We start from the raw sequence: 13660 nt of genomic DNA, 5'->3' as shown, positions 1-13660 counted from the left end.
TGTGCCGACTTAGTCAACCGGTCAACGATCACCCAGATGGTATCGCATCCCGTCGGTGTCTTAGGTAAACCCGTGATAAAATCGCTAATTTGAGTTATGATTTTTTTATTATTATTTTTTTGAATTTATTTTTTAGGGATTTTTTGTGTGGTCACAAATCCTTCTCACACTTCTCATTTTTGTCTCCCTTTGTATTTTAACTTTACCCTTCAAATAATATGCATTTAAACAAATTTGTTTAAATATTTTACAAACTTTTCCTAAGTTTATAAAACTACCATTTATATTACATAGAGATTTCTTCCAATGAGTTGAACTTGTAATTTCACCATCTTTAATCTTGGATGTAGAATCTTCAATAAACACTTTGATGATTAATCTTGCAATTTTTCATCTTCAATGTTGATGTAGAAATCTTCATGTAACACTCTATGAATTAAACTTTCTTAATTCCACCATAACTGATCTTAGGTGTGTAGTCTACATTAAGTGTTTCAACTTGCTTAATTGTGACTAATGATGATCAATCAAGTGTTATGGGACATGCGTGTGACATACAGCATAATTGATGTACTAATTCTATTTTATGCCACATTGTCCTAATTAAGTCATTATCAAAACGTTAAGATTGATTAGAGTTTAAACCATTGTTTTTCCAACACAGTTGATACAAAAAGTTAGGTTATTAGTACTTAACAAAACACCTAACTCAAACTACTTAAACCCTACTCTATTTGATCCCGACGTCATGTAGCAAACCTGAAAGTGAAGATCATGTTAGGCCAAGTCTTCAGTTACACCACCAAATCAACATTGAGGTGGCTAAAGTTGATATCCACCCATACCACATCTATAAAATCAATAAGATAACCGGGTAAGCTACGATCATAACTAGAATTCATAAAAAACAAAATCAATATTAAAAAAACAGAGCATATGGACCAAAGCTAAATGGAGTTAAACAATTGAAGATGATGAAATGAGAAAACCAGTGCAGGCCACCATGGGGTGTAATAAACGTTGTTGACCATAGGCCCCGACTCCGAAACTGTTACAAAATTTTGGGCCGAAAGCGAGAATTTTCTGATCCGGCTCTAAAAACATTAAAAAAAATGGTTTTGTATATGGAATCTACTTCACTTGCATATATAAATAAAACAAATCTCCAAAGAGAAAGTAGAGTAGTATTATACTTTTATCCAACAGTTGTTTCCCCAAAACCCTTAAGCAGAAGAAGACAGCAACAGCAAGCAAAGGATTCATTTCACTTTCAAAGGTCTGGTCTTTATCAGGTACGATCATCATCATGTTTCTTTCTTTTATGTGCTTTTATCTCAATCGCTTTACATTAATCATTCAATTAGGGTTTCTTTGTATGTTCTTCATTTCACTCACTCACTGAAGGTTAATAATCATAAATTCCCAAATGATTTTCAAGTATTATTTAATTATATAGTTTACTTTGATTCGTTTTGCTCATAAAACCAACATTAAATCAGCAACACACAAAGAGGGGTTTTGGCATATTAATCAACATTTTCAATAAATGTTGTATAAGTTATGTTGCTATTATTGATCTGAATTTAGGGTTATATTTATTATTGTTATTGTTTTTATCATTCTGCATTAGTTTCGACTAATAATTGTATTGTGGGTTTGGTGTTAATCATTTACGGGTTTGATAATAATAGTTGACGAAAATGGACTCAGAAAGAAACTATAGAGAGTTGATTGTCACACAAGTCGGTGTAGGTGGTTTTGGTAACCAAGTCACCGCACAGATGCTTTTAGATTATCTTGAGGAAACATCTGGTCAAATATGGAGATGCAGATTGAAAAAGTCTTCAACTCCACCTGCGACATACCCCGATTTTGCTGCCAACCTTGACCAGATCACGATAGACAACGACTACGCCAAGGTCGAACCGCACGCCTTTGTGCATTTTGTAGACCCCGCTTCCGCCCTCTCAGTTTTAGAAGCTTCTGGAAGAAGGCAGCTCGTGCTTAACAACAATGTATTAAAAGTTAATTTAGGCCCGGAAAACCCTTACAGAATGAGCCAAAGAAGAAGAAAGACATCACCCTTTAAGTTATCAAACGTCGTTGTTGATGTCGGATTGATGACTAGTCGGGATGACTTTGTTGTCGCTTGGTGCGGGCCTGATTCCGGTGTTGACTTTCTTATTGACCCCTTTGACCGCAGCTGCAAGTTTCTTTTCACCAAAGATACCGCCTTTGCGATCAAAGATACAAAAAATCACGCGGTTATTAAGTGTAATTATAAACTTGAGTTTTTGGTGCGGGACATTAACGATATGAAAGAATATACGGACTTCTCGGAGTCGTTCATGGTTTTGGTTTTTCAGTTGGGTTCATGTCCGTTAATATCTTATCGAACCGCTGATGATGACATTGTGAACACGTACCCGTTTGAGATGTTGGATGACGACGACCCATGGATCCGAACCACTGATTTCACTCCAAGTGGCGCGATTGGGAGGTGCAATACTTACCGGGTCAAGATCCGGATTCGTGATGGGTCGAAAGTAAAGAAAGCTCTAGACTTTCTGAAAGATCAACGAGTACACATTGAACGGCGTAGCACAAAACTCAGATCACAAAACGAGCCTGAGTTTGGGTTAGCCTTACCCGACCCATTTTTCTCGATTCATTACAAGCCTGACATCTCTTTTAAAGTCATGTTCTTGGTCAATTCGGTCTTACACAGATGCATCATAAATCAGCATCAGTTCACCGAAAAAGTGTTTGACTTGCTAAGAAGTGAACACGAGGAAGTCAACATGGCTGCTTTACAGCACATTTGTTCTTACCGACACCCGTTGTACGACGGGTTTAAACGGTTGAAAATCGTTCAAGAATGGCTGTTAAAGACTCCGAAGCTGATTGAAAAACAATCGGAGCAGAACGATGTCATCGGAGTTAGAAGACTACTCATCACTCCAACTAAAGCCTACTCGTTGCCACCCGAAGTTGAATTGTCAAACCGTGTCCTTCGCCATTACCGAGACGTGTCCGATCGGTTTCTACGGGTCACCTTCATGGATGAAGGCATGCGAACATTAAACAATAATGTTCTTAACTTTTATCCCGCCCCGATCGTTAGAGACATCACTGCAAGCGTTAGTCCACAAATCACAACAATGTTCAGGCGCATAAAAGATATTCTAACTAACGGGTTTCATCTATCTGGCCGACGATATTGTTTTTTGGCTTTTTCGGCAAACCAACTTCGCGATCGGTCCGCATGGTTTTTTGCTGAAAATGAAAAGATCTCGTGTGGAAGTATCAGAACATGGATGGGAAGGTTTAATAACAAGAACGTCGCAAAATGCGCAGCTCGAATGGGCCAGTGCTTTTCATCAACATACGCGACGGTTGAGGTCCCACGACATGAAGTAGATATGAAGCTTGATGATGTCAAGCGAAATGGGTATACCTTTTCTGATGGAATTGGGAAAATATCACCCGAATTAGCACTTGAAGTTGCTGAAAAATTGCAATTAACTGATAATCAACCGTGCGCGTATCAGATTCGGTACGCAGGTTGTAAGGGTGTTGTTTCCTGCTGGCCCCATATGAAAGGTGGAAGCATCAAACTGGCCTTGAGAAAAAGCATGGACAAGTTCGTATCTGATCATTCAATTCTTGAAATCTGTTCTTGGACCCGTTTACAACCAGGGTTCTTAAACCGACAGATCATTACTTTGCTCTCGGCATTAGACGTTAAGGATGAAGTCTTTTGGGACATGCAGATGAAAATGGTTACAAAGTTGAATTTGATGCTTGAAAATACCCAAGTGGCGTTTGATGTAATTAACGCTATGTGTGCTGAAAGAGGGAACACGGCTTCAATCATGTTGGGTTCGGGTTTTGACCCGAGAACCGAACCGCATTTGCGAGGTATGCTGAGTAGCATACGCGTCGCACAACTTGAAGATTTACGGGAAAAATCGAGAATTTTTGTGAATGATGGGAGGTGGTTAATGGGTTGTTTTGATGAGCTGGCGGTTCTTGAACAGGGTCAGTGTTTTATTCAGGTATCGAATCCGTCGGTCGAGAATTGTTTTGCGAAACATGGGTCGAGGTTTAGTGAAAGGACCAGGAACTTGACGGTTATCAAGGGTGATGTGATAATTGCAAAGAACCCGTGTCTTCATCCTGGTGATGTTCGGGTTTTGAAAGCGGTTAATGTTCCGGGTTTGGAACATTTGTTTGATTGTTTGATATTTCCTCAAAAGGGGGACCGGCCCCACACGGATGAAGCTTCTGGAAGCGACCTTGATGGCGACCTGTATTTTGTTACATGGGATGAGAATCTTATACCGCCTAGTAAAAGGAGTTGGCCCCCGATGGAGTATACTGCTGCTCAAGCTAAAGAAGTACCACGTGGAGTTACACAGAAGGTAATTTATTATTATTATTATTCTTATTATTATACTCTTTCTAGCTGCATAGTATTCAATAAGCTGAATTGGATATGGAGGGCGGGCAAAATGGTCATTTTTCTTCAAATTATGTTCTGTGGTAAACTGTTGACCTGACTGACTTGAGTTTTGCTCATCCAATTTTGAAGCTAAAATAAAAGTTAGGTTTTGTTTTACTTTACAAGTCTAATTCTAATTTATTAATTTATTATTTCCAACAGGAAATAATTGGGTTCTTCGCAAAGAACATGGTCAACGACAGTCTAGGGACAATTTGCAACGCGCATGTTGTTCATGCTGACTTAAGTGATTACGGGGCCCTTGATGAAAACTGCATAAAGTTAGCTGAACTAGCAGCGACAGCTGTCGATTTCCCAAAAACCGGTAAAGTAGTCAGTATGCCACATGAGCTCAGGCCAAAACTGTACCCTGATTTCATGGGTAAAGAAGAATTCCAAAGCTACAAGTCTGAGAAAATTCTGGGGAAGTTATACCGCCAGATCAAAAACTTCTATGACACTGACGTAACACCAGGTCCCGAGCAGGAAATCCTCCCTTCGAGCATACCATATGATAAAGACCTCGAAGTTGCTGACTCTGAAAGCTTTCTAAATGATGCGTGGGGATGCAAGTTATCATATGACCGACAGCTAAACGGGCTTCTCGGGCAGTACAAAGTGGCCCGTGAAGAAGAGATTGTAACAGGTCATATTTGGTCGATGCCAAAGCACAGCAGCAAGAAACAAGGCGAAATGAAGGATAAAATCAAGCATGCTTATAGTGCTTTACGGAAGGATTTCCGGTTGGTGTTTGACCACCTCGGTGCTGAGTTTGACCATGTTTCTGAAGAGGAAAGAAACGTGATTCTTGAGAAAAAAGCATCTGCGTGGTATCAAGTCGCGTATCATCCGGTTTGGGTGAAGAAGGCTTTGAAGTTGCAAGAGCCTGATCAGGAGGGCGAAATGGTAAATCTGAGTTTTGCTTGGATTGCGGCGGATTATCTTGCCAGGATCAAGATCAAGCGTAGGGGAGTGGGGCTCGGGAATTCTGATAAACCGATCGATACGCTTGGGCGTTATATTGCTGACCGGATTTGACCATGTTTTTGAAGTTTGTTGCAGCACGACCACTCTGCCATTTTTGAAGTGTCTGTTATGAAATAGATATTATTATAGTGTAAGTGGTATGATACAGATGGTACTTTTATTTGAACAATTATTTGAATGCCTTTTTCCTGTTATCAAACTAGGCTTTAAGTTTCTAGCTTTGTACATCTTTTCATGTTTGTTGGTGCCTACTTATATTTGGGTTGTTTACCTTCAAATTAAAAGCATTTTATATAATTGTAAGTACTGCGTGAGCTTCTGTAGGATTGTATGTCACTAAAAATGTTATAAATTATGTATTTGTAACACTCATTAGGAGTTTGTTTGACTCGTCTAGATCGTATGTCACTAGTATGATCAGTCTTACATATACTCTATGATCGTGATAGAAATCACCTCTCACAAAAAAACTACTATTCTCTTCTTAATTTTCTATTTATTTTCAGTTTTTCAAGACCCTAAACCATGCTAGAAACCATCTTCTTCATAAAAGATGCTTCCGAACGGTTTTCGTTTTATGCTTCCATGTTATAAAAGATATCATTTTCTATAAAAGTTAATAAACTTTATAAACAATTTCTGCATATTTAAATTATGCTATAAAAATTCAGTATTTAAAATACCATGTCGATTATATAAACCTTGTTCTAGGGATCATTTTTAACTTTGCATCTAAGCGAATTCTTATAATCCTATATTTTGCAAACCTTGAATTATTTTATAAAACTTTTGTTAGTTTAAAGAACGCTTTACCTACCGACGCCACCCCTTGGTCCACCTCAATTTTCATATTTTTTTTGGTTTTATATTTCGCTTTTAGTTTTAATATTATAACGCATGTAACCAAAACCAACTGAATTCGCGTCAAATTAAAACCTCAATGCTCGTGTTTATCACCACCCGAGTTTTACCGAAATGCCTGTCGCATAACGCCCGGTAAAACACTAGTTTATTATAAAACCACTTTAGCCAACCCTCGTCTATTAACGGGGCACGTACTTGCTAACTCAACTATGGTTAAAATTATAACCAACATAAAACAAAATTGGAGTGGTATTCACCTACTAAGTTATGAATAAAACATCCCAAAACACAAAAAGAGCTCTAGAAATTGACATTTACAGATGAAAACACTACAATAGCATCATATGCACTGTTACATTGATAATAATAACCATACCTTCATAGTTGCATAAAACTTGGTCTCTTAACACTCACCAAAACAAATCTCACAAGAACTTCAGCTTCACAAAGTACGCGCCACTCTCTCATACAAGTCACGTGGCCAGTTGCGATTCAAATTATTAGCAAGGAAATTGGCAATCTGCACAAGAGATGTAAATAACTTAAAAACTCTTTATTATAAATATAGAGCGAATTGGCACTTGATTTAAATACGTGTTAATAAAAAAACTTTTCAGGGTTGAAAGACCAATTTCAGTAACATATTTTAAGTGGAAAATGACTTTCATCAAGCTATCTACCAAATCTTTTAGATTTTGCATGTTTTAGGATACCGAACGAGTAACCTTTTATATTATGACAACAAACATACCTTGGTCCTCAATGCACGAAGTGACCCGTCTGTATCTCTGATATTGTCAATACACTGAAGAGCAACCTTAAGAAGATCTGGAACACATGCTTGAACATAGGGAGACAAGTTTTGGAACATGTCTGCTGAGGTGTCAGGTGCTTGGGGATCAAATGGTAGAAATGGAAGCTTAGCAACCTCCCTTAAAGCATCTAGATAATGTTCTTGTCTTGCTAATTTATGAATAGACAAAATCGTCTCAAGCTGTCTTAACAATGTTTCTTGCTCCAACACATATTCTCTCTCTTGCAGACTGCACAGATGTTCACAACTTATCATAAATGATTTTCAGATATCACAATAATTAGTTTCAGAACCTAAGTTAAGATCTAACCTGACGTGTGGATAATATTTAAACGTCTCGAGCAACTCGTTTCCAGAATGAACAAGCCCAGCTGTTCGGCTCTCACCGTCCAATCTACCACGTGATAGAGAACATATAGCTTCCGAGAGACCCTTGTTAATAATATCCAATGCTGCTGAAAATGCCCCAATTCTTTTCTGAATCTCTATAGCCTGAAATTCAAGATAAACGTTACAGAAAACAGTAACTGACTTTTTTTAAGGTCAACTTTAAAAGAATGTTTACTTTGTCATTAAGCCCGGCTTCCTGACACTGGCGAGCAGCTTCAACCAGAAACGTGTGTCTATCTTTCTGATTATTCAAAAACCGCCCTAATTCACCTTCTTCACCCGCACCTCTAGGTCCAAGTAATAACAGAATCCCGCCATCACGTAACAAAATTTCCATAAGAAGCTGTTGCATCATCAATAACCGCTGCCTTTGCTGGTCTGCATTTCCTCTGCCCGACCATGACACCTGTCCACCGCCAACTGTAGCAGCCGCTTGTGCATAATATTCCAATGCCACCGAAAGATTATTATGCCTTAAGTAAAGTGAACCGTACTGTCTAATAATACTAGCTGACTCAGCAAAAGCATCCATTACCCCTATTTTATGACCAGTCCCACCAACATCAGATAACACACCGTGGTCTGATAACACAATCGCTATATGAGCAGCATCTATGTTATACCCCTCATCTCCAATATCTTTAGACAAATATATTTTAGCCGGCACTAACTGTATACTTACCAGTAACACGTATGGATACACCAATGGGTCCTTTCCGTTCTTTGTATAATAAGATGGCTCAAATTTGTTTAAATAAGCTTGCAGATCATCTAGGCTGTAAGGTGAGACGCCTTCGTTTAAAACAACGGATGTCGAGTCACGAACAGCACATAACTTGAACCACAAGAAATCTTCTATTGTGTTGAAAAGTGTAGGCTGTTCTCTAAGCAGGCGGTCAATCTGCCTGCGGGACCCGGATATGAGTGCATATAGAAGTAACTTTTTCTTGTCAAAAGTACCCCGACCAGCTCGGTCACCGATTCTCAACATTTTTTCACATTCCTCTGCAGCAATGGAAGCAGTCTCCACTGATACCATGCCTCCGCTTGTTATCCATTCTGCCAGCTGTCAAATTAAGAACGAATTATTGGTTTAACTGAAAGACTTGAATATAATAAAATATAATATAATATACCTGTGATGCGAATTGGTGAGAAACACGAGATCGTGAAGCAACTTCTCTTGCATCATCATAGTACCCGGTTCTCAAGCAGAAATATATCTGTATTATACAAAACATTAGTAACTTAATTAATAAATAATAAACTAGTAAAAGTGTATGCTAGTAAGTAAATCATAATACACCTGCTGCCACGTGGTATCAAGAGGAGGCTGCCTACGAGCATCACCTGCATCAAAATCAAGAACCCCATAGTCTCTCAAACGAATCTGCATAAAAACATTGTCTCGGTAAGGATGCAAATACATCAGAGTATGTTGATTAGCATTGAAGTAAGAAGTGACCACAAACCCTAAGAAAAGCATGAATCCTTTGCAAGTTTCCAACCACTCCACCAAGAGCAGCCTACAGTAAGAAAGGTATAAAACATATATAATATACAGATAGTGCAAAACATATGAGATTAAATGAAAACACTTAACCTAAAGAAAAAAAATAATATATTATATTACCTGTGCCGGATGACTGTGTATCATTTCCATGATATACTTCTCATGCCCCAACTCTAAGTGTCTCCTTGCACCAATTATTAGCGACATTTTCTTTGAAACATTTCTTGGAAAACTTGAATTCTCACCCATCAAAGTCTAATATAGCATAAATTATGAGAAGATGATTGGAATATAATCATACAAAATGTTAGTCATATGAACAAGATTGCATTGTAAGTCTGTACATGAATTAGATGCCAAATCTTACCCATGGTAACAGATTTACCACCAGAAGCATCCAAACCAAGACTTTCATATGCACTCTTGAAAGCAGTAGCTGGCTGCCAAATGATTAAATTACTAACATGCACGTTTATTGAAAACACAAGAAAAAAAATGAGTGATTAATTATCAGCAAACTTACTTTAAATGATAAACCACGTTGTCTAGCATCATTTAGAGTCCTAACAACCTCAGCATATGCTTCAGCCTTTTTGTCAATGGCTGACTTCTCACCTACTGGCACAAGCTCCATGCTAGAGGGACCAGATGAAACATGTGGGCTAGATGTTGGAGATAATATCGGTCCTGAACGGGTAGCCCCAAAGCTTGACTCGTTCACATTAGTTCTTGGTAATGTTGAAATGCGGCTCATGCTGTGAAGAAAATCCCTTTTTTCCTTTTGCCAGTCATCCTAACGAATAAACACAATAAGCGTTCAAAATTAAATGCATAACTATGTAACTATAACTTAGTAAATTCCAAATGAAAGAACTAACAAGCAACTAACCTCTAAAACTGTCATCATGTAGTCACTAAAATTTCTGAGATTATCTTTCTGGGCTTCCTGAACAGCGGAGACCATTGCCATTTCATGAACCTGAATATATGAAATTGTGGCAGGTGTTGCCATTTATTTAAGTAATTATACATAATCCATGCACATTTAGTTCATTAAAAATGCAGCAGTAGATGTGTTAGGTACCTGCTGCAAATACTCCTCCACGCTTGTAGCCTCAGCCGGGAAAACATCCTCAAAAGTTGTCTACAAACAAAGTTACAAGATCTAACTCGGTAAAAATGTGTGAATAAGTAACCGATAATCCGATATACAACTCTCAAAACAACAAAATAGCATTAAAAAACGAACTAAAATAGAAAATCTAAAAGAACAACTGAATTCAAATTCTAACACAAAAGTGGAAAAAGCACAACTTGAACTAAAGTTTATTTTTGCATCAAAAGACAACACTCACCGCCCTAGTGAAACAAACTACACATATAGTGGTACACATAAACAAGCAAATATAATCAGCATGACATGCTTCAAGTTAATTAAATGATACCTTCAATTCAAATGATTTTAATTCACGTGCCAGTTGCTCAGCATTTATCCCCTCGCGTGCAAGTAGTCTGCACATAAGTTAACAGGTTACATATATTAACAGGATCCATCATCTAATATCAAAAACCAAAAATATCATCCTTACATATACTTCCTTTTCGTAATACTTTTTAGTTGTTTTCTTGTATGTTGTATGAAGATACATGTGTAATGCAAACTCTAAATTAGGACCACTATACTGAGCTTCATTTCATCACCAAGATACACATTTTAGCTAATTAGTATCATATTTTCTTAAATAAAACGCAAGTAAATCCTAGTTATCTGAATATAAACCACAACTACAGATGCACTCAGTTATACATGTAAATCAAAAAGTTGCATTCTCTTTTAGTTAATCTTGAAAAGTCCAAATAACAATAACTTCCTATACAAAACAATCAAAATGTCTTCATTCACCAAACAGTAGTTTACACCCAAAACCACTTTCGCAGTGTAGAATCACGCCCGGTACTTGATAAAAAATAAACTCCATCGTAAAAGAGTGTTGGGAAACAACAATTATGTTCACTTTACATATTCTTAATACCGTAATGCACCATTGATGTATCTTAATAATTCAAGTTGGTGACTAGCTGATAACGCGGTTTCATATTGTCATCTGTCCACCAACTACATGTTAAATTTTTTCTTGTTTCGCTTTACAAACTTAATCTCAACTAAATGAAGCTTTTATATAAACTATATCTCCATCAGACATCACACTGATTAGACTGAGACAAAACATTTAGTTTCTAACAACAATTCTAATGAACTTATTTTCCAATAAACAGAAAATTAATAAAATGTAATAATTAAACCCTACCTAGTAGCTGCAATTGATTGAGAAGGAGCCTCGGTTTTTGGACTTGAGCTTCTTTGACAGGGCTTCTAATTGATCCAAGTTTCTCTGAGAGGGGATGATATTAATATTAATATTAATATTAAGTAAGCACTATAAGCATACAGAGTGCGAGGTAAATGAATAATAATAATCACCTGAAGAGGAGGAAACTGAGCAGAAGGAGCAGCTTGTTCAACAAGTTTGGAAGATGAATGTAAGAGATCCGTCCAGCTGCTCATGTCTGCGTCGTTCGCCATTGATGCGCCGAACCCAAAATATTATTATTATTATTATTATTATTATTATTATTATTATTATTATTATTATTATTATTATTATTATTAGTTTGGAGCTCAAAACGCAAGAGCCCTAATTTTGGAAAACCAGGGGTATTATTCCCGTATATTAATTCTTTGACATCTCTGGTAATATTTATTTATTGTATGTATTATTTAAAAAAAGGACGAAAAATATTTATCTGTGTTACTGTTTACTATACGGACGGAAATTATAATAAAAGCGTTAATTATAAATATATGTTTTGTTCATGGATGTTGTACTTTATGCTCTCAATGTAATATACGTTTTGGTCGGAAATATATACATACATATGAAATATATTACATGTCATATGGACTAATTGCATATTAACCAATTGATCCCTGATTAACCGCTAGCCGATATTCTATCGACTAATCGTTGTATAATCGTGACTTGATCAAAAAAAGTCAAAACTGAAATCTTATATATAAAATTTGGTGTGTGTATGAAAGTTACACAAATAATAATCTGATTAATTGTTAGTCTCTATCCAGTCAATACTAATGCTTAGCCCAGTTCTACAACACTCATTTTTTGTTATTAAAAAAATTATGCGCATGTAATTATAGTATAAGATAATAATCGAACGTCGGCATCAAAGATTGGTTTTACGGAATTTTTGGTTTTTCTAATTTGGGATTTATTTTTGGTGTATAAGGTCAAGATTGTTGGACCGTAACGTAATCGAGCTGAGTTCGTTAACTTTATATATTTATTTTATTACAGATATTTTTATATAAATGATAAAAAATATAACTTTTAACAACAATTTATATAAAATTTATAATTAGATTTATAATATTATATGTTTTAATTTTTATGTTTTATAAAGTTTTAAAGTCAAGTGGCATAATATTTGCATTATTTTCATTTTTTAATTGGTTGACTGCTATTATTATTATTATTTAGGATTTAATCTGAACGAGCCTCACTTGTGGTCTGATGGTAGAAAGACTTGGGTTCTTCAGCGGAGACACAAGTTCGATCCCCATTTTTGGTACCTTGGGTGGATATTTGCAATGAATAATTTTAGCTACGTCTTGCGAGGTTGTCGATTCAGATCTCGAGTCCACCTGGTTTTTGTCCCACCGTGTGTTACGTCAGAGAGTTTTGCTCTTGTAGCAACACAATGACTGTCAAGTGGTATCCGATGGTATGGTCTCTCGAAGGAACGTCCAAGCCACCGTGAGCCTGGTTATAACAACATAGTTTGGCCAGAGTGAGGCAACATCCGTGCATTAAGCTAGAACTAATTCTTTTTCTCAGTTTTTTCAAACTTCTGGAAAGATGGTTAAGGTTACTCCGATGCCAAGGCCACCGAGTGACCAAGAAACTCCGGTAACCACAACCCCAGCTACTGGGGGGAACACCGGTGAATACACGGTTTTTACGAACACTACCCCAGCTACCCAAGTCGGGGCAAGTACAGTAAACAATCCTCCCCTGGGATTCATTGATACCCAGGTGGAGAAGCAACAAACGAGGCTTCCCCGCCAAACACTAGATCAAGTTAAAGCTTAGGCGGAAGCACGTCAGAAAGAATTCCAAGCTGAGTTGGATGAACGTTTACGTTCACTCCAACATGCCAATGATGAATTCGGAAGCACTCGACAACAGCTCAACATGAGCAATGATTGCGAGTATTCGGATGACGATTGGGAAGAATCTGACATTGACGCAAACCCTCGTCATAAGGCGAAAGGGAAGCGTAAAGAAGCAGACTTCCGCTCGAAAAGAAGTTTTGGAGAAACTTTCAAGCCAAAGAGCACGGGGGGAAACCCACGTGACTTCTCCAAAACTTTCAGACCGACTGTTGCAAATGCGGGAACGTCCAAGTTTGCAAGAGACATTGCGGAAGCAATCGCTCCAAAGAGTGCCAAACAGATGTCCAACATAGGCACTTACGACGGCGTATCTGACCCGGACGATCACTTGAACAG

General features: G+C 37.4%; 1 protein-coding gene and 1 pseudogene across 2 annotated transcripts; one reads left to right on the top strand and one right to left on the bottom strand.

Annotated features, from left to right (window-relative positions):
- Positions 1-1562: 1562 nt before the first annotated feature.
- On the top strand, positions 1563-5754 carry LOC143593200 (RNA-dependent RNA polymerase 6-like). Its single transcript, XM_077072902.1, has 2 exons — positions 1563-4424; positions 4667-5754. Exons 1-2 carry the CDS (start codon positions 1701-1703, stop codon positions 5540-5542), a joined length of 3600 nt encoding a protein of 1199 aa, XP_076929017.1. The 5' UTR covers positions 1563-1700; the 3' UTR covers positions 5543-5754.
- A 900-nt stretch (positions 5755-6654) lies between these two features.
- LOC143593199 (nuclear pore complex protein NUP93A-like) lies at positions 6655-11695 on the bottom strand (annotated as a pseudogene). The gene is made up of 15 exons (XR_013146060.1): positions 11555-11695; positions 11382-11465; positions 10518-10584; positions 10157-10216; positions 9962-10051; positions 9596-9865; positions 9417-9512; positions 9193-9327; positions 9032-9085; positions 8866-8949; positions 8696-8782; positions 7735-8625; positions 7480-7661; positions 7107-7398; positions 6655-6875 (listed from the first exon to the last, which is right to left on the bottom strand). The product of XR_013146060.1 is annotated as a nuclear pore complex protein NUP93A-like (transcript).
- Positions 11696-13660: the final 1965 nt, after the last annotated feature.

The sequence above is a fragment of the Bidens hawaiensis genome, unplaced genomic scaffold, assembly GCF_021521415.1.
Source record: "Bidens hawaiensis isolate Kalapana, Puna unplaced genomic scaffold, B.hawaiensis_p1.1 tig00041825_1, whole genome shotgun sequence".
Lineage (NCBI taxonomy): Eukaryota > Viridiplantae > Streptophyta > Magnoliopsida > Asterales > Asteraceae > Bidens > Bidens hawaiensis.
The sequence above is the reverse complement of the archived record's forward strand: the minus strand, read 5'-3'. Positions and strand labels throughout refer to the sequence as shown.

Bases quoted from the DNA above. Each gene is read 5' to 3' on its own strand.
- LOC143593200 (XM_077072902.1), top strand. From the start codon at position 1,701: ATGGACTCAGAAAGAAACTATAGAGAGTTGATTGTCACACAAGTCGGT. The intron at 4,425-4,666 runs GTAATTTATTAT...TATTTCCAACAG, and splicing joins CACGTGGAGTTACACAGAAG to GAAATAATTGGGTTCTTCGC.